Source organism: Bubalus bubalis, chromosome 12 (assembly GCF_019923935.1).
Source record: "Bubalus bubalis isolate 160015118507 breed Murrah chromosome 12, NDDB_SH_1, whole genome shotgun sequence".
NCBI classification, from domain to species: Eukaryota; Metazoa; Chordata; class Mammalia; order Artiodactyla; family Bovidae; genus Bubalus; species Bubalus bubalis.
Window position 1 is genome coordinate 82,454,141 of NC_059168.1, and position 20,188 is coordinate 82,474,328.

General features: G+C 38.5%; 1 protein-coding gene across 3 annotated transcripts in view; it reads left to right on the forward strand.

The window, feature by feature from the left end:
- Positions 1 to 20,188, forward strand: part of NBAS (NBAS subunit of NRZ tethering complex) — a 331,354-nt gene that overhangs the window by 119,187 nt on the left and 191,979 nt on the right. For all 3 annotated transcript variants that reach the window (XM_044926228.2, XM_025261541.3, XM_044926229.2), the window contains exons 22-25: positions 7,142 to 7,225; positions 11,489 to 11,642; positions 18,843 to 19,028; positions 19,625 to 19,798. In XM_044926228.2, coding sequence (XP_044782163.2) covers positions 7,142 to 7,225; positions 11,489 to 11,642; positions 18,843 to 19,028; positions 19,625 to 19,798 — 598 coding nt within the window. The remainder of the gene's footprint in view (positions 1 to 7,141; positions 7,226 to 11,488; positions 11,643 to 18,842; positions 19,029 to 19,624; positions 19,799 to 20,188) is intronic.

A 20,188-nucleotide genomic window follows, 5' to 3' on the forward strand; every position in this document is an offset into this window, starting at 1 on the left:
CTAAGTGTCAGCTATAGGCCAGACATGGTTGGATACCTTTATAGATAGTGTGTGAAATTCCTGCATGTCTATAAGCAGGAATGTGCAGACATTTTGAAGGGCAGCGACAAGGAAATCAGTCTTGCTATGGCTTAGGATCTGCATGAGCATAATTTGTGCTGTTTTATTTAGTGATAGGGATAAAAAGCAGATAAAAAATTCCCTAATTTTTTGTTCAATCTCTGTTACCACCACAACCTGATATAGGATCAGGGTTTATAATGTATATTGATACACTTCATGAATATTTTGGTATATTTCATTAGTTTTGTAGTTGCTAAGTCCAGATGTCATACAGTTTATCTTTGTTGTGCATTTTATTGTCTTGCTATCTGGAAGTAATGTGAAATAAAGGCCTTACACTTATTCTCTCTACTGGTTCTGGTCGGTCTAAGTAATGCAGAACGCAGAATGAAATCGATTGGGTTTCTCTCCTATTACCTCCCTTTTGATAGTCGAGGGCATGTAGTTTTGGGCCTCTCCAGTGTGAGAGTAGTCCTCATCAATTCTTACTTGACTTACACTTTCGATCTTTCACTGTCATTGCCCTTTCTTCCCTAGTGACTTTCTGGGTAACAAGGAAAGGTAGTCTTCCTTTTTCTGAGTACCTTCAGTTGTCTTTTCTTCAAAATTAGTCATTTGTTCAAGGGGCAGGTGGGAGTGTTGGTGGTATAGAGGGGAATTTTCATATCATTAATGTCTCTATTCATCCTTTACCCCTTGTTTGGTTGGCATTAAGTGCCTATGTGAGTATCATCCTTTCTCAGTTACTTGTAATTAGCTTTTCTGGGAATTTCTTCAGTGATTCTCCATTGGAGTTTGTGGCTTTCCATTAAACTTTAACTATTTAATGACTAGTTCTCCTTAGAAATAATCAAATCATCCTTTGTTCATGGTTAAATATTTATTTTCAAACGATTGCAATCTTTTGGGAGAGAAATAATGCCTTGTGGCACTTGTTTAGTTGCTAAGTCGTGTCTGACTCTTTGTGACCCTATGAACTGTATCCCACCAGGCTCCTCTGTCTATGGGATTTTCCAGGCAAGAATACTGGAGTGGGTTGCCATTCCCTTCTCCAGTGGATCTTTTAACGCAGGCCTTGAACCTGTGTCTCCTGCTTGGCATATGGATTCTTTACCACCAAGCCCCTGGGAAGCCTGTGGCATTTACTACTACCTTTTAAATCAGCTCCTCAGATTTTCTTGTCACTATTTATTGCAGTGGCCAGGTGCCCACCCAGTGTGATGTCAGCAGAGTTTATTGCCATTGTTAGGCATTTGTAAATATAATCATTCATATGATCATTAATGTGGTGTTACTATTTATCATATAGTAGATCCTGAAATGGTAACAAGTCACATATATCCTGTATTTCACTACCCATGAAAAACCTTGGTGGTGTTGATAATACTGCTGCTTTTTATGGCGAATGAGTGCTTATTATATATGAAGTACTGTTCAAAAGGCTTTCTGTGTTCTAATTTGATCCTTCACAAATTCAGATTCTTATTATCCCTATTTGACTAATGAGGAATCTTGAAGCACATGCGGATTGAGTAACTTAATCAAGATGACATGGCTCTGCAGGGTGGTATCACAGTTCTAACAGAGATTAGATTTCTTAGAGCATGCTCTACCTTTTAGATTAGAATTCAAGAAAACATGGCTCTAGTCTCATCTTTGTTTTGGGCATTAATGAATGCTATAATATTTACTAAATAGATGAGGCATCTGGGTCCCAGGGATTTAATGGTGAAGGAGAATTCAAGTCCTAGTGTGGGGGGGGTGTGGTTTCTCTTGTTTATCTTAGACACATTGCTCTCACCTGAGAATACTGTTAAGTTTCAGGATATCTTATTAGCCTAGTCTCTGTTTCATAAGTCAGTTACTAATGAGTAAATATAACTTAACATCTTTAAATTAGTGCCTGAAAGGTGGCAATTAGTCGCAGTACACTGTTTAGCTTTTTGTTTCCAAAGCATAGAACGTGAATAAAAAAACTTCTTGAAAGTTTATTCATGATAAAATTTCTTTGAAATAAAACATTTATATTTAGTGTGAGAAATAATTGGTAAGAGAACAGTTGACCATAATAGAACTTGTTACAGTCATTCCTTTCCTGCTGACAGATACATGTTACCTTCAGATGAAACCAGCAAAGTTTATTGTTTGGAATAAAAAAATGAGCAGGGCTCTAATATAAAGAATCCTGAAATTAAGCAGAAGCAGTCATTATTTTGTAAAGAGGTAATTTAAGTGGCAACAAAGGTCCATCTAGTCAAGGCTATGGTTTTTCCAGTAGTCATATATGGATATGACAGTTGGACTATAAGGAAAGCTGAGCATCAGAGAATTGATGCTTTTGAATTGTGGTGTTAGAGAAGGCTCTTGAGAGTCCCTTGGACTATAAGGAGATCCAACCAGTCCATCCTAAAGGAGATCAGTTCTGGGTGTTCATTGGAAGGGCTGATGTTGAAGCTGAAACTCCAATACTTTGGCCACCTGATGCGAAGAGCTGACTCATTTGAAAAGACCCTGATGCTGGGAAAGACTGAGGGCAGGAGGAGGAGGGGACGACAGAGGATGAGATGGTTGGATGGCATCACCGACTCAATGGACATGAGTTTGGGTAAACTCCGGGAGTGGGTGATGGACAGGGAGGCCTGGCGTGCTGCAGTCCATGGGGTCGCAAAGAGTAGGACATGACTGAGCGACTGAACTGAACTGAATTTGTTTATCATGTACTTCATTTTTTTTTAAAATTGGGGATGGTGCATTTAAATTTACAGTCTTCCCTAGCAAAGTGGAAACAATAGAAGAAAAAGATGAAATAAAGTGTATGTAAATGTTGTTTTGTGGTTATAGAACTGAGATTCAAATCAGTTTTGCACCTAACAAAGCTTTGTATAGCTTTCTGGAAGGAACAACTGTGTTTTCTAGTTTTTTTTTTTTTTTTAACCATGTTTTCACCTAATCCACTTAGTGATCAGTTTACAGGGCTAATATTTTTGTTTTAAACAGAATTAATAAAAAGCTTTTCTCTAAATTATTAAGCATTCTGTTTTCTTTGTGAAAGAATAAGCTAAAAGTTGGGCATTTTAAAGATGCTAATGATAGAACTGATCAATCATTTAGAACTGTAAAGAATGGTCGGGTTTAGGGAAATACATATTCTGAAATCTCCCCACCCACCCATAAGTATAACATGACATGTTAAATTCTCTGATTGTAGATGTATACAATCACCAGTATAGATTTTGCCCTTTCATGAGGATAATAATCTGTATCAAGAAAGTATTCTTGCTCTCAGATCACAGAACCCATGTAAATATACCTCCTCGATGTATGTGTAATCTTTTTTATTGCTCTATTCCAATTTTGAATTTTTGTGATGCTCATGAGATCACTCTAAAAACAGTGTTTGTGGTGTCAGTTAATTCATTTGACATTATTTTATAGTCTGCTAAATGTCAGACATCATTTTAGGCTTGAGGATGTGGCAATAGACAAAACAAGGAAAAATGCTGCCTTTTAGGAATTTATATTCTGACTGGGGAAAAACCCTATGTCTTTCTTAAATGTTATTTGATTTATGATAAGGAACTTACAGTGTTTTTATGGCAAGCATCTTAAACTCCTAAAATTTGTCCAAAAATAATTTGCTTTGTATAAGCATCCTGGAAGAAAATCAAAGCACAGAAAGGTTTCTGTTTTTATGTAATTGTTGAGGATCAAGCCTAAGATGAAGCCATATTTGGTAGGAGTTAGTTTCCTGATCCTACTGGTGATGAGATTGGTTTTGTATCTCAGTTTAAGTGTGTCCTTTAAATATGCCTATAGAAGGTCCTACTGGGGTGTCTGAATTAAAATATGAGAAGGTTCATGTTGCCTCTGCTCGCGCACAGTCTGACTGGTGCCTCTGTCTCACTTGGCGGCCATCTACTAGCTGGGAGGGTAAGCTCTGGATTCTGTCAGGTTGTGTTTAAATCTGTGGCTTTATCATTTATTGAATTTATGAGGAGAGACAAGTAGCTTGGGCCTCAGGTTTCTCATTATAGTATAAGGAGGATAATACCACTCCAGTGCTGCTGCTGCTGCTAAGTCGCTTCAGTCTGACTCTGTGCGACCCCATAGATGGCAGCCCACCAGGCTCCCCTGTCCCTGGGATTCTCCAGGCAAGAACACTGGAGTGGGTTGGCATTTCCTTCTCCAGTGCATGAAAGTAAAAAGTGAAAGGGAAGTCGCTCAGTCGTATCCGACTCTTAGCGACCCCACGGACTGCAGCCCACCAGGCTCCTCCATCCATGGGATTTTCCAGGCAAGAGTACTGGAGTGGGGTGCCATTGCCTAGGTAGGACCAAGTTAGGTATTGCATATTAAAAGCAGTTTATCGTGTCTGGCCCATAGTGGGAAATCAATAAATATTAAAGGTTATGCTATTGCTGGCCATTCCTAATATATTATTGTTGGTGTTCTTACCATTATATTAGTGGTGATCACATTTAGCAACACATAGAAACATTTAGTTGTGCTGTGCCCTGAAAATGGAGCAAAAATGCTTCATCAACCTAAGGCTCTTTAGGCCTGCTTTTTGGAGTGAGTCTCAGAGCAGAACCTGTCTTTAATGTGTGATTTGATAAAAATAGGCATGTTTTCTTACCCATTTCAGTTTATTGAAGGTTGACAAAGTCTTACAATTTTCTAGTCTTTTTACCAAATTTTGTAGTCTTTTTACCAAACATTTGCCAAATAAATGTTACTTTGCTCAGAGCCCCACACCATTACTGATCATTTTAGTAGTAATCCTTATATGTAATATGTATTTTATAGAGAAAATGCAAATCTCAACTTATGATAAATTTTTCTCAGTCTTTTGGAAAACATTTTGTGTAGCTTATGGAACCATGTCTGCTGTAATTAGAAAAGGCGGTAATAGTTTGCTGAATTAATTTTTTCCTTGTTCCTCAATTCAATGCTACAATTTATTCTTATCTTGGAAGAGTGAGCATTATTATCATTGTTGTATCCAAATGTTTTCTTTTCTACCTATTCAGTGATCTGTGATAAAGTATTAGTTACTGATGTGGAAGGAAATAAAATAGTTTTTTACTTGGTGACAAATGAAATACTGGGATTTTGGTATCTATTGTAATTAATCCTCTATACGACTGAAATTTAAAACCATGAAGTCACATGCCTTCAGAAATGTATTTTTGGTTTGCTAATACATTGCATGCTAGCTAAAAAGTGGGTAAAATTCTGTTTTAAAAACAATATAATAAATTTCTTATGTATATTTAACAGGGAACTTTGACTTCAGAAAATTTGCAACAACAATAATAACTTCAATAGTCGTGTCTGACTCTTTGTGACCCATGGAGTGTACAGTTTTCGGAATTTTCCAGGCCAGAATACTAGAGTGGGTAGCCTATCCCTTCCCCAGGGGATCTTCCCAACCCAGCGATTGAACCTGGGTCTTCTGCACTGCAGGCAGACTCTTTACCATTTGAGCCACCAGGGAAGCCCATAGATGCTGCTGCTGCTGCTACTGCTAAGTCGCTTTAGTTGTGTCCGACTCTGTGCGACCCCATAGACGGCAGCCCACCAGGCTCCTCCGTCCCTGGGATTCTCCAGGCAAGAACACTGGAGTGGGTGCTATAGATAGATAAATCAACCCTGCTGATTTCCAGGTCTTCACAGCTTCTCTGTTCCTTGTAACCCCTCAGCAGTTTCCTGCTGCTATCAACATAAAGACTACCTACCTTTTCCCCAAATGCTTATGAAGTATTTTTTGTGTAAGACCTGTTCCATAGCTTAGGAAGATAAGAAACTGCAAAACATAACCTCATACTATGCAAAAGTGCAGTCCTTTCTCTGAGGCTATGATAAATTTTAGGAAAGTACTACCATTGATACTCAAATATGAGATAAGATGTTTTATTGAACTATAAAAGCAAGGTGATTGAAATTTGTTTTTAGAATTTTTGTCTTCATTCTTAGTTCAGGATGTTTGTGTTGTTTTCATAGATTTATGGACTATTAGAGCTAAAAGTTACTTTAGTGGTTGGAAGTGCTTCACTTTAGAAAGTCATGTGCCAAGTACTGTACAGCTGGTTAAAAGATGGGTGGGTTTATGCTTTCCTTGTCTCTTCCTTCATAGCGCTTTGCTCTGCTGTCTTACTTTACTATCATTGCTTCATTCTTCCTTTTTAATTTATTCTTAACGCGGTGTAATCAGGACTTGTCTTTGCCTCTTATATTTTCCTTCTGTCATTTATTGGTGATATTTTTAACCTGCAGAATTATTTCTTCACTCTGATTATTAGCTGTGTCCTCTTAGCCTGGTCCCTGGTAGCTCAGCTGGTAAAGAATCTGCCCACATTGGGGAGACCTGGGTTCAATCCCTGGGTTGGGAAGATCCCCTGGAGAAGGGAAAAGCTACTCACTCAGTATTCTGGCCTGGAGAATTTCATGGACTGTATAGTCCGTGGGGTTGCAAAGAGTCAGACATGACTGAGCGACTTTCACTTCACTTCTGGCTGTTAGGCTGTCCAATATAGGCACCACCAGCCACATGTAGCTATTTAAATTTTAAATAAAATTAATTAAAAAGTGTTAAAAGTTGCTTGGCATCAGTGTCACATTTCAAATGATTGACATGAATATATGTAGCTTAGCAGTTACTGTATTGGATAACCCAGTTAGAGAGCAGTTCTGTGATCACAGGAAGTCAGGTTGTACACTTTTTGAGAGCAGGGGACCATTTATGTTAGCATTAAAAACATAAAATATGGACTTTTGATAAATATTTTAGAATGTTTGAGTGAATTCAGCCATACCACCTTTAGTTTCTTGTTAACTTTTTTGTTTTGAATTTTCCTTTTCTTTTTGAACCATTTTACTAAGAAAGAGAAATCAGTTTTGTATTTTTTATTTGCCTATTGTATATGATATGTCATATACTACTTAAGATACCATAAAAAGAAGTCTTGGAGGTTAAGGTTATAGGATTGATTACTTTTGTATTATGTTCCTTGTGTTTCCAGTGATTGAGGTAATGTGTCTTTTAAATGTATGTGCTTTTTTTTTTTGAAATGTTAAGTTATGACGGTGATTCCTTGGTGATCGTTCCTTGGCATGAACATAAGCACCGAGATGAAGACTGGTGTGAGGAGCTGGAGTGCAGGTAAGAACGAGCCAGGGGGAGAGCTCTTCATGTCCTTGTAGGATGGATGAATAGCAGGCCCAGTGCAGGTGGTGTGTGGTGGTTTATTGGATGGTGGTCCCTGCTTGAGAGTTTTAGGGACGTTTTTTAACAGCTTGACTTTACTCAAGGTATGTTAAAAAATTTAATGAAAAAATATTGAATGGCTACCAAGGAGTTATTCTACAAGTGGTCCTTATGTAACAACTCTTCTCATTCTGAGGTATTCCTTTTCAGTCTTTGACATATACTGGTGTGTTTTTCATAGCTGTTATTGTGGTATGTGTGCAGTTTTGTTCTTGATTCAGTTTTAATGTTCACTTTTATAAGACTTTACCATGGAAAGCCTCAGAACATTGAGGCATCAAGTTCTATAGAAGTGGGTGGGCGATGAGGTGTAGGACTGAAAGCCCGTACAAGGGGCATTTGAATCCCTTTATTGCCTTACTCTTCAAAGTCAGATAAATGCTCATTGCTCATTTTTACATTTGATATGAGTCATCTTATATTTTTACATTTTTTTAAACTATGTGTATGAACTATCTGATAAATGATAAATAAAAGCCCTAAGCAGTAGTGGGATCATTGCAAGTGAAATTTGGGACTTTCTTCATGTTGGCACTAATGTTGGCAGTCCCCCTTCATTCTGTATCTTTTGCTGTTGATATCTAAGTGCATAGCATATCTAACTCCTAGTTAACCTTTTTCACTCGGATGAGTTTGCTTATAATAGCAATTGAATGCCCTGTGTTTTTGCTGTTACGTGCTTTTAAATTTTTAAAAAATTTTTTGATAAAGTTCTGTGTAGTTGCAAATAGATTAAAAGTTTAAGATTTTCTGCAAATTTTGTTAAAAAAAACAACCATACTCCTTTGTTCCCCCTTTTTTTTATATCCTGCTCTCCTGAAGCAACTACTTTGAATTGTTTTTAAAGGAATGTTCTATTATTTACTCCAGCCTCTGAATATTAGAATTGTATAGCTACTTTTTGATGTTTTTAGTCCTGGCCATTATCTGTGGACTTGCTTCAGTGGAAGATAGTGGTTTTGTTTCTTTTGCTCCATATATTCTTTTCCTTTTTGAGCATTTACGTGACCCCCCACTCCCCTTTTATCTTTTACTGTCATTTCAGTGTAATTTCAGGAAAGAGTGGCGCTTAATGCATGGTATGTATCAGCCATATTTAACTAGAAATCCACAGTTAGCATGGGTAATGAGAGATTGAAGATGGAGATAAGTTGAAAAGGTGGGAGATTGATGCCAGTGGATATAGTAGGAGGGAAGGTGTGTGGTCCTCACTTTAAGACGGTGCTTTTTGAGGAGAGCCCTGTTCCAGTCATGTGATGCTTCCCAGTTCTCCTTAGCCTGTGCCTTTTTATGATTCTGAGAAGGAGATAAGAAGGAATAAGGGCATTTCTTCTCAGACAACAGTAAGCTAAATTGTAAGCTAAACTTGCTGTGCCTGGACTCTTAAAACTGTAAAAATGAAAAGCTAGGAAAAGGCTGACAGAAGAGATGTTTTTGAAGCTGATACACATTTGCAGGACATTTCTTTTTTAATTCATCTATTTTATTGCCTTTCCCCTACCCCCTAACCATTTCTCCCACCTTGCATCTTCCACCTCTGGTGATTATGTCTGGCGATTCTCTGTATCTGCAAGTGAGGTTATGGGATACCTTGTGGCTTTTTCATTTACAGTTGCCCCTTGAACAACAAAGGCGTTAGTGGGGCCTGACACTCTGTGAAGTCAAAGGTTTGCCTATGATTTACAATCCATCTTCCCTCCATACCCGAGGTTGCCCATCCATGGATTCAGCCACCCGTGGGTTGCGTAGTACTGTAGTATTTACTGTTGGGAAAAAACCTGTATGTAAGTGGACCCACACCGTTCAAACTCCTGTCGCTCAAGGATCTACTGGAATTCTGTCCTCTGCTCGATTCAAGAATACTGAAGGAAGAAAAACGTGCCGTTTCTGTATTCATGAAGTGCATCATCTAGCAGGAAAGATGCTGCTGCAATAAATTACTAATGTGATGAGTGTTATGAAAGTGAAGTACAAGGGCCACTGGGAGACCTACACTTGGTGGAGGTCAAGGAGGGTTTTCCACAGAAAGTGATGTGAAATCTGAGATTCGAAGGATGGATAAGATTTAGCTCAGTGGACGGTGAGTTTGGCTTATGAGTGAAGGGAGTGTTTTAAGAGAGGGAAGAACATTTGGGAGGCTCAAGGCAAGGGCCCCTTTAAGGACTGAAAATAAGACCTGTATTGTTGAAGTGTACAGGACAGAAGTGACACTGGCACCGAGGTGAGGCTAGAATATTTTAAGGCAGATGACGGGCTACAAATAGTCATGAGGACGATAGAATCATGTTTCTCTTTTAAAAAGATAACTATTTCTTCGAGATAGCGTGAATTCAGTTTTGACCTTGTTGCATTTGAAATGCCTAAGAGCAATTAGAAGGGCAGTTTTGGTGCTTTCAAGTGAAGTCTGGGTTAGGGGTGAAAATATGGTGGTGAATTTATATTGCAGAGTCTACCAGGAGACCTAGTGAGAAGACAGGAGAGCTGGAGAATTTGGAAGAGGTAGTATTTAACAGTCGGCTCTGGGAGGAGAGTCGAGCAAAGATGACTGTGAAAAGGAGCAGCCAGAAAGATGGGACGTGCATGACTTGACAGTATGGCATAACGGCAGGCGTGCTGGAAGGGAAGACAAGCATGTTTCTAGGAGGAGAAAATGTTCAAGTTCACAGTGCTGAGAGGGCAGTAAGTTAAGGACTGAAAACAAAATATCAAAGGAACTCTTAAGTTGCTTGTGGGTATTTTTCCTCTGAAATGGGAAGATTTCAGAAGATTGGGTGTGACTTTTATGCTTCAGAGATGAGGAGAAATCACAGGTCAGATGTTAACAAAAGTTGTGAAACTAGTTAAATGACTACCCAGTTTTAACTACAGTAGGTTGTCTAAGGCATGTGGATAAAACACCCAAATATTTGTGAGCTTTGGGTATGGTCAGATACTAGAACAGCTAATAATTCCAATGAAAAGAATACCTAAGTAAATAAAAGTTAAACACCTGCTCTGTGCCAGACAATATTCTCTGCATATTTTATTTATATTAATTTGAAAATTCTTGCATAGTGTTATTCCCCACTTTTGATATGAATAAAATGAATCTTAGACTAGTTTTAACTAATTTTTGCAAGATTTCACAGCTTTCAGTAATAGAACTGCATTTCAGTGCTGACTCCAAAACACATTCCCTTATGTTAGTAATAATTATACCACTTGTTATTTACTGACTTACTTTAGGGACTTCCCTGGTGGCTCAGTGGTAAAGAATCTGCCTGCAATGCGGGAGACCTTGGTTTGATCCCTGTGTCAGAAAGATCCCCTGGATAAGGGAATGGCAACTCACCCCAGACTTACTTTAGATGAATGAATATCCCTAATGGAACATGGTCTTTCCCTCTATTTATATCTGAAATATCTTAGTTTGAGTTGTTATTTTTTTCTTTTTTAGTTCTTAACCATTGAAGGGAATTGGCCAGCATCATCCTCGTAAAAACGCCTCATAATTCGTGATCCCTGTGATGTTCTCCCTGTGTACCTTCCTTTAATGTTGTTTCTTTTCCCCTCCTGTTGGCAGGTAGTATAGAGTAGTTCCTAATTTTTGCAAATATCAGTGCATTACTATGTTTCTGATACCTACTAAAGTTATATTAGCATCATAAATAAGGCATATTTCTTCTTATTTTTATGAAGTTGGGAAACAAGGCCTCTTAATTTACATTTGGCTCAGAATCACCTTGGGGCGTCTTTACTAAGCTAGGTCTGGCTGGCCATCACAGTCATTGCAATTTAGCTGGCCTGTGGCAGGTGCACCGCCATGTACATTTTAAAGCTACCCGGGGTGAGTCTGATTTTATTTAATACTTGATTGATTGGGGGCATAATTTTTTTTTTTGATTTACTGTCTATTCTGATTTTTTTTTTAATTGGGAGAACTAATAGGAAACTAAAGCATTCCGCAAATTTCTCATTTATCTTGTGTACCCGTGCATATAGGAAAACACACACAAACACACCCTCCCACAAGTGTGTCCATCCATCCATCCATCCATCCATCCTGCCAGTCTCAGTAACTGCTCTCTCCCTATCTCTGTCTCCCTCTCTTTCTCTCTCATAAACTCATTTTCCCCAGCATTTCAGCCAGTTATTAGTTGTTTTTTCTGTGCTCTGCAGAATGGTGGTTGAGCCGAGTCTTCCGGATGAAAGTGAGTTCCTATACACCGCACAGCCCGAGCTGCTGCGGTACCGGAGCTCCCAGCTGGCAGTGGAGGAGGTGATGGACTGGTACCGGAGCAGAGCGGAGGAAATAGAACATTACGCCCGGCAGGTGAGGCTGCAGTGCTGTGTCAGATGCTCAGCATTCAGTGTGTGTTCTGGCTGCAAATAGCAGAAGAGTTGTTCAAAAATCTTTCTTTATAAAGTATAAGCTGCAAAGTATGTACACAGTGTTACAGATTTTCCATGTATGCTTGAATAGGCTTCATAACATTTTAATTTAAAAGATTTTTTATCAACATTGAAATGCTTGATTAGTCCCCTGTCACGTTGCAGAAATGTAGTTGATGATGACTTTGCTTTTCAGGAACCCTGTTTGAACTTTTGTTTCTAATGCTTCTCTGAAATCCAAGACATAATTTCTCTCAGTTTCCCATGAAGCTGAGATGTGTCCCAGCTTCATCGGAGAGGGGTGTGAAAGAGACAGATGAGGGTTGTACCAAAGCTTGTGAGTTTGTGAAGGTTGTTCAGTCGTGTCTGACTCGTCGCGACCCCTGGACTGTGGCCTACCAAGCTCCTCTGTTCATGGAATTCTCCAGGCCAGAATACTGGAGTGGGTAGCTGTTCCCTTCTCCAGGGGAATCTTCCCAGCCCAGGGATTAAACCCAGGTCTCCCTCATTGCTGGCGGATTCTTTAACTACTGAGCCACTAGCGAAGTACCGAAGCTTAGGAGATCTAAAAGAGAATCTCTTCCACTGATAGACCGGGTGACTCTGGATCTGCTTGCTGCCTACTTTTCCAGTACCTTGGTTTTTTTTTAGGGGCTTAGGTCTTACTAGACTCAGTGATAACAAATAAAATCATCCAGGAGAGACCATTAAAAATTCCACTAATTGAATTCTCTGCAAATGGAAGCAAAAGTTGTCTTCATCCTGGTGGATAGAAGTTGACAGTTCGGAGCCTCTTGAAATCTCATCCAGAGTCTGGCCAGTGGCTGTCTTTTTCATTCTACTTGTAGTCTTGGCTTTGGACCTCCTGTCCTAACATCAGGTTTTCATTTGAAGGACCATTCCAGAAGGTCTGAAGAGCAGTTGTACTGTAGGAAGGAAGAAACCCCTTCGTTTAAACTTCTAGCCAGTGTATCTGGCATGGCCCTGTGTCTCCATTTGATAGCCTTCTTGAATTTCTGCTTAGTCTAATTCCTGTTTTTTTAGTATTCATAGAATTGAAGATGAATTATTTTGGAGCTGATGGGATTATTATAGATCCAGCTTTTTCGAGGGTGGCCAAAAATATATATGATTGACTTTTTCAGGTTTTTGGAAGACTACTGAGGACATTTGAAAACGTTTAGACTTCTAAGATACCAGAATGAAAAGAATCTCGGGAGGGGTTCTGGTCTGATTTTCTATGTTATAGGTGGACAAACTGAGATTCACAGAGGAGAAAGTGAACTACTTGCTCAGGGACGTACAGTAGCAGAACCAGACGGAATCCAGGTCTCTGCACAATCTTTCTTACGAAGTCCATATAAAAATGGACAGTTGCACAGATCTTAATGACTGAAAGCAAGATAAATTAACCTAAAAAAGTGGTTCTCAATTCTCAGATCCATAGTATTTTTTTTCTGTAGCAGCTATTTTGTAATACTTCCTTATTATCCTGATGTGAGAATCATGGACATATCTCATTTACATAAACAGTCTCCAAAAAATTAACACAGTGACTTAACGGTGATAAATAAAATCTATAAATGCTTCATCATGAATACACTAAAAAAGAGACTAAAGTCCGTGAGAAATCACTTTGAGCAAGACAGCTGACATTTGCCGATAGATTGAGGGGTATTGCTGAATTAAACATCACGAATGGAATGTGATCAACGCATGGTAAATTTTTTTTTTTTCAGGATATTTGAGAAGGTAGGCAGGAATTAGGGCAAGGTAGTTGTGTAGGACTTCCCTCTACACGGTGGGATGTCTGGCATCCTGGCTTCCACCCACCAAGTTCCACTAACACTTAGGAAAGGCAGAATTGCCTCTCGCTTGATAACTTAGTACTGTCCCCCTGGTGGACAGTATTGCTCCCATTAAAAACTGTAGTCTTAGACCAATATCCTGCATCTGTAAATGACCAGATGCAGGGTATTGGTAGGGGTCAGGATATTCATAGGGGTCAGGGTAAGCAAAGGCCTTATTACTTTGCTGATTCAGGAGAAACTCAACCTGGTAATAATTGATGAAAGTTATCAAGTGAGTTGAAAAGGTGCAATTTTTGTAGTTTGTATAGGCAAATGTAGGTTGTATACCATGTAGATAGATCCCTTTTAAGAACAAAGTCATCATTTGATTTACATTTACAGGAATTTATAAATACCTGTAGTTGACTATTGTCTCTGGCTTACGAGGAAAGGGATCTTGTTTGAACCAGTTTTGTTGGAGCATTTTGTGGTTTTTAGCTGAACTTCTAGATGTAACACGTATTTTTTACCTTTTTGAAAGTGGTCATTGTTTCATGCTCACCTCATGAAAGTGAGCATGAGGTGATACCTCACTGTGGTTTTGATTCGCTTTTGCCTAATTTTAATGATTTTCAACATCTTTTCACATGCCTGTTGAGCGTCTGTATGTCTTCTTTGGAAAATGTCTGTTCAGCTCCTATGCCTGTTTTTTAATCGTGTTTTTGTTTTTTTTGTGTTGATTTGTATGAGTTCTTTATATATTTTGGATATTAACCCTTTATCAGAAATATGATTTGCAAATATCTTCTCCCATTTGGTAGGTTGTCTTTTCATTTTGCTGATGGTTCCCTTTGCTTGCAGAGCTCTTTAGTTTTGATATAGTTCCACTAATTTGTTTTTTTCTCTTGTTTCCCTTGCCTGAGGATAGATCCAGAAAGATTTTGCTAGACTGATACCAAAGAATGTTCTGCCTCTGTTTTCTTCTAAAGGTCTTAGAGTTTCAGGTCTTACATTCAAGTCTTTAATCCATTTTGAGTTGATTTTTTTGTATGAAATAATAGTCTTACTTTCATTCTTTTTCATGTGGTTGTCCAGTTTTCCTAACACCATTTATTAAAGAGACTGTCCTCTCTTCATTGTATGTTCTTTGCTCCTTTGCCATAAATTAATTGTTCATGTATATGTGGGTTTATTTCTAGACTCTCAGTTCTGTTTTATTGATTTGTATGTCTGTTTTTCTGCCAATACCAATTTTAGTGTTTAATGACTGAAATTAGTGTTGCAAAATATTTATTCAGGGGTTTAAAAAATAGCACTAACAAAGGAAAAGACCTATACTGGAATGCAAAATGAATTATTTTTTACACTTCTTTATTTGGTTGTTTTATTAATAATTTATTTTTTAGAGATGTTTTTGATTTATAGAAAAATTGAGTAGAAAGTACAGAGTTGCCATATACTCCCCTCATCCCCCCACCTATTCACTAGTTATCTCTGTTACTAACGTCTTTCATTTGAGTGATATGTTACAATTGATGAATCAAGATGTCTTAGTGGGCAGGTGGATAAATACAGTGGTACATCCACACAGTGAAATATTACTCAGCTCTAAAAGAGAGGTGAGCAATCAAGTCATGAAAAGCAGTGGAGAAACCGAAAATGCATATTATGAGTTAAAGAAGCCAGTCTGAAAAGGCTGCATACTGTTTGATACCGGTTGTGTGACATTCTGGGAAGGGCAAAATGATGGAGGCAGTAAAAAGTTCAGAGCTTGCCAGAGGTTGGTGGCAGAGGGATGAATAGACAAAACACAGAAGATTTTCAAGGCAGTGAAAATACTCTCTATGTTACCATAATGATGGGTACCTGTCATAGATTTGTCTGAATCCACAGAAAGGAAACACCAAGGGTGAACCCTCATGTAAACGGTGAGCACTGAGTGATAATGGTGTGTGAGTATAGGTTCATTGACTGTTACAAAGGCGCTTCCATGGTGGGGAATATTGGTGATGCAGGAGGCTGCGTATGTGTGAGGGCAGGGTTAATGTGGGCTGTCTCTCTACTTCCTGCTCATTTTTGCTGTCAACCTACAACTGCTCTAAAACATGAAGTCTGTTAAAAACAAAAGCGGAAAAAAAAATTGCAGTTTCTGAAATATAAAATTTTGAAGTCTAATTATAATTTCTAGACCTCTTGATTTCTGTTTTAGTGATTAAGAATAATTACAAAGAGAAGAAAGTGATTTGGTGATGCTTTAGTTGGCTGTATAGTTTCTTTCATCCTTTTAGTTATTTGGAAACGCTCATAATTGAGATACTGTTCTTTAGCTTTGTTTTATGTATTGATGTTTCATGTGGTTTGTGCTATAATCGAAGTGGTATCTGACATAGTTATATCTTTTTCATTTTTAGAGATATAATTGATGTAGGACTACTTCTTCCTTTCTGCCTATTTGGCTTTTGAAAACTTGTTTGTTGGTTTACGAAAATGTGTACATTTAGTGCTGACATTTATCCAGTAAGGGCTTGGGGTATGTGGTATAATTATGTAAGTTGTAGTAGATCCTGCTTTAAGGTGTCAGTAATTTGATTTTCAAACATTTTTACTTTGGTAAGTATTTTGGAAAGCAACCAATTCAGAGTTGATATTAGAAACCCAGATCGGAATCACAAAATGGGTTAGTTTCAGATTGCTGATGTGCTGCATGTTCAAGCATGTCAAAGTTGTGCTTGAACAAAGTTGTATTGTGTGCATCAGGTTTCTTCATACCTTCTGAGACTTTATGAGTTTTTTTTTTTTTTTTTTTTTTAAATTGGTATACAGGTAGATGTGGCCTTTCTCACATTAAATGTACTTTGTTGGAGTATTGCCAGATCCCTTCTCTTTTGCCTCATGCCTTCTCTACTGGTAGTTTTGCCCCTTAAGTTTGTTTGCACCACTCTTTTCAATTGAACATGCAGTTCTTCTTCTCTTTTTTTAACTTCCTTATCTGTCAACTCCTGAGTCTTAGAAGGGCTTTGGGTGGATCTGTAATACTGCTTGGAGTTTTTTCCCTGTACTGTGATTGTTTCCTCTCCCCACTTTTTGCTCTTTTCTCTCACCAATGCATCCCTCATTATTTTCAGCAATGACTGTGCTTTGTATTTCATGGAGAAAGTTGAGAAATCATTTCCATCTGCCCTACTCTTTCCAGCTTTCTCAGAGGAAGAGGGCCCTCTTCTTTGATTCACTGGAACGTCTTTCCTCCCCTGTCCTCTAGGTTCCACACTCCCCACTCGCTGCTCAGGATTGTACCAGCATTCATCTCTCTCTCTGTCCTCTTATCTTCAACCTCTGGTCTATTACCTACTTTCTCCCCCCGACCTTTTTTGAACATAAAGTTCAGGTCATTACTATTTTGTGTGTATATATTCTTCCTGGCTTCTGTTTTAGCTGTCGTCTTTCTATCACAGCTCGACTCAGACACAGCCACTCTGCTCCTGGTAATCACTTTCTCAGTGTTTGCTCATTTCCCTGGTGTTGGCTGCTCCTGCCACTCCATGGAAATACCATCAGTAAGGCCCCCTGTTAGCCTTTTAATGGCAGATCCCCCTCATTTGTTGTTCAACAGCATTGTCCTTTGACACCACTGCCCCTTTGTCCCTGCATTGTCTTCCCCTTAGGCTTCTGTGATATCATTTCACTCTCTTCTGTGTCTTTGTATGAGCCATTCACAATCCTCTCCTCCATGTGGCTCAGGGTCTTTGACTTGTCCCTTAAATATTGCTGTCCCCTAGGGGCTATTCTTGTCACTAGTGGAGAGTCTTCTGATGCTAGTAATCACTGTTCTCCTAACTAGTTTTCTTATTTTGGTCCAGCCCATTTCTAGTTCATTCATATTTCATTTGTCATTAATTCAATAAACACTTAACTGAATATTCTTTCCAAAGTATAGGCCTGTTTATGACATGCCTCAGTCAAAAATCCTTCGGATTTGCATTTCAAGGTAAACTGCAAACTCCTTAACTTAACAAATGATGTTCTTTTTTATCCGACTCTTCCCAGCTACTCTAGCCTTGTTTTTCACCCCTTCACGTCATACCTTTTCTTTTTTGTTTTTAGTTTATGAAACTGATTGTACGTCCACAACACTCATGCATCTCTCCCTTTCATGCTGTTCTCCTGCCCCTCTTCTTTCTTCACTTACTAATATCCACTGATTCTTTAAAACTCATTTTAAGTGGTCTCTCCTCTGGATGGCCTTATGACTCTCAGGTTGGGCTGCATGCCCTCTTCTTTGAGATCCCAGACACCCTCACTCCACTTCAGTCATTAATTTACCAGATTGTGTTTCCCTATGAGATGGAGATACCTTTGAAAGAAGAGACCTCATCTTGCTCAGTTTTATGTTCCTAATATTTAGAATGGTGCTCAGTTCCTAGTAGGTCCTCAGTAAATGATCATTATCCTAGGAGTAAAGGAGTAATAAGGAGCAGTATAAGGCACTATGGGTTAAGGCAGCATTAGATGATTTTGCTGTCAATGAGCGTATGTCATTTTATAAATCTGATTAGGTGATAGGAGTGGAATTGCTGTATGTTGAGCATCTATAGGAAAATTGTTCTTTGTTTTGCTCTAAGAAGGTCTAAATTGTTGTATAAGTTAGTCATTCATCAAGTATTTATTGAATGTCATATATGGGTGGCATTGTGAAAGAAGAGGTACTGAACAGGAATATGGAAGCAAAATGTTCTTTTGGGGGCAGAATGGTCTAACGAATACAGATTAATTTCACATTATCACGAACTGGTGGTGGTTTACTCACCAAGTTGTGTCTGACTCTTGTGGCTCTATGGACTGTAGCCTGCCAGGCTCCTCTGTACATGGGATTTCCCAGGCAAGAATACTGGAGTGGATTGTCATTTCCTTCTCCAGGGAGACTTCACCCAGTGGTCAAACTTGCATCTCCTGCAGGCAGATTCTTTACCACTGAGCCACCAGGGGAAGCCCATTATCACTTATTGTTAATATCTATGGTCCCCACACCCCACCCCGAGCTTGTTAATGTTTTGAGAACTAAGTAGGCAAATACATGTAAAACAGCTCTGAAAACCGTAATGCTCTATGAATTGAAGATGATTGTCTTTTATTTTTATTTCAGTATTTCTTGCAGATTATTTAATTCTTTTGAGGCAGTTTGGTGCTGGTATATTTTGTAAAGAAGTTTTTGTACTAAATAAGAACATTAGTGATAATGTGATTTTATATAAAATGACTGTAAGAGTTAGATTCTATACTGGAGCTTTTACTTTAGAAAATATGTGAAAGAAAGACATAAAACTCAGAGACTTACTGTCTCCTTTCCCTTTTAGGTTGACTGTGCATTGTCGCTTATTCGACTTGGAATGGAGAGGAATATTCCTGGCTTGCTGGTTCTCTGTGATAATTTGGTTACTCTGGAAGCATTGGTTTATGAAGCTGGGTGTGATTTAACCCTAACCTTGAAAGAACTGCAGCAGATGAAAGACATTGAAAAACTAAGATTATTGATGAATAGTGTAGGTTTGATTTTAAAAGCTTCTTTTTTAAGTGTTCCCTGTGTACTTTGATGAATGTGTATCTCAAAGCCAAAAGGTGTAGTAGCTTTCAAACCAGAGAACTTAGTCAATAAAGGAAGGCTTCTTGACTTAAAAAAAAATTAAATTTTATGAATAAATTCCTGAAGGCATCCGAAACCTTTTTGGCTGGTTTTGTACCTTCTTTGCCCTTCATTCATGCTTATCTATGAATGACTGCCCCCCTTGCCCCCCGTCCCCCAGCTAGGCATATTTAAATTAGCTGCCATTCTAGTAACCATGTTTCTAAACCTGTCATTATGCTGGGCTGGGGCTGTGAGGGCCCTCTAGTATGTTCATGGCACTAAGGAGATGAGCTACAGTGCTCTTGCTGTTGGCTCTGCCAGCCCCAGACAGCAGGTGATTCTCCTGCTGCCTCTTGGGTCCTTAGGAGGCATGCACTGGAGTGTCTGTTTGAGAAAGTGTTGACTTCCATTGTTTGTGAGTCTGGTTATCTTTGATCTTTATGACTTGTCTGTTATTACCAGGTGTTAATATTTAACTTAACGTGTGTGTGTTTTGGTGAAATGCCTTTTCAGTGTTCTGAGGACAAGTACGTGACAAGTGCCTACCAGTGGATGGTTCCCTTTCTTCATCGCTGTGAGAAGCAGTCTCCTGGAGTGGCTAATGAGCTGCTAAAGGAATATTTAGTAACTCTAGCAAGAGGGGACTTAAAGTTACCCCTGAAGATATTTCAGCATTCCAAGCCTGATGTAAGTAGAAATGTCTTCAGAATCTCTGTACATTTTCCCCTTAAGAATTATGTTTTATTTACAAAATTTGTAATACTCGGCTTTGCAAGTAATTTCTTTTCAAACCAGAAGAAGTGGTTGTCATTTTATTCTTTAAAAATGTCTTATAAATGGAGTCCAAAAATATTGTGAAAGTTCATCAAATGATGTTTATCTTGATTGATATACTTGAAGTGTATTGACTTTCTACTACATTGTGGAAAAGGCAGTACCAAAAAGTCTTAATATTAATAGTTGAAAGATAATGAATTCTTACCATAGGCAGGCACTTTTCAAGTATTAACTTATTTAATCTTTATAACAATCCTAGGAGGTAGATATGTTTATTAATATTACAGGAAAAGAAAATCA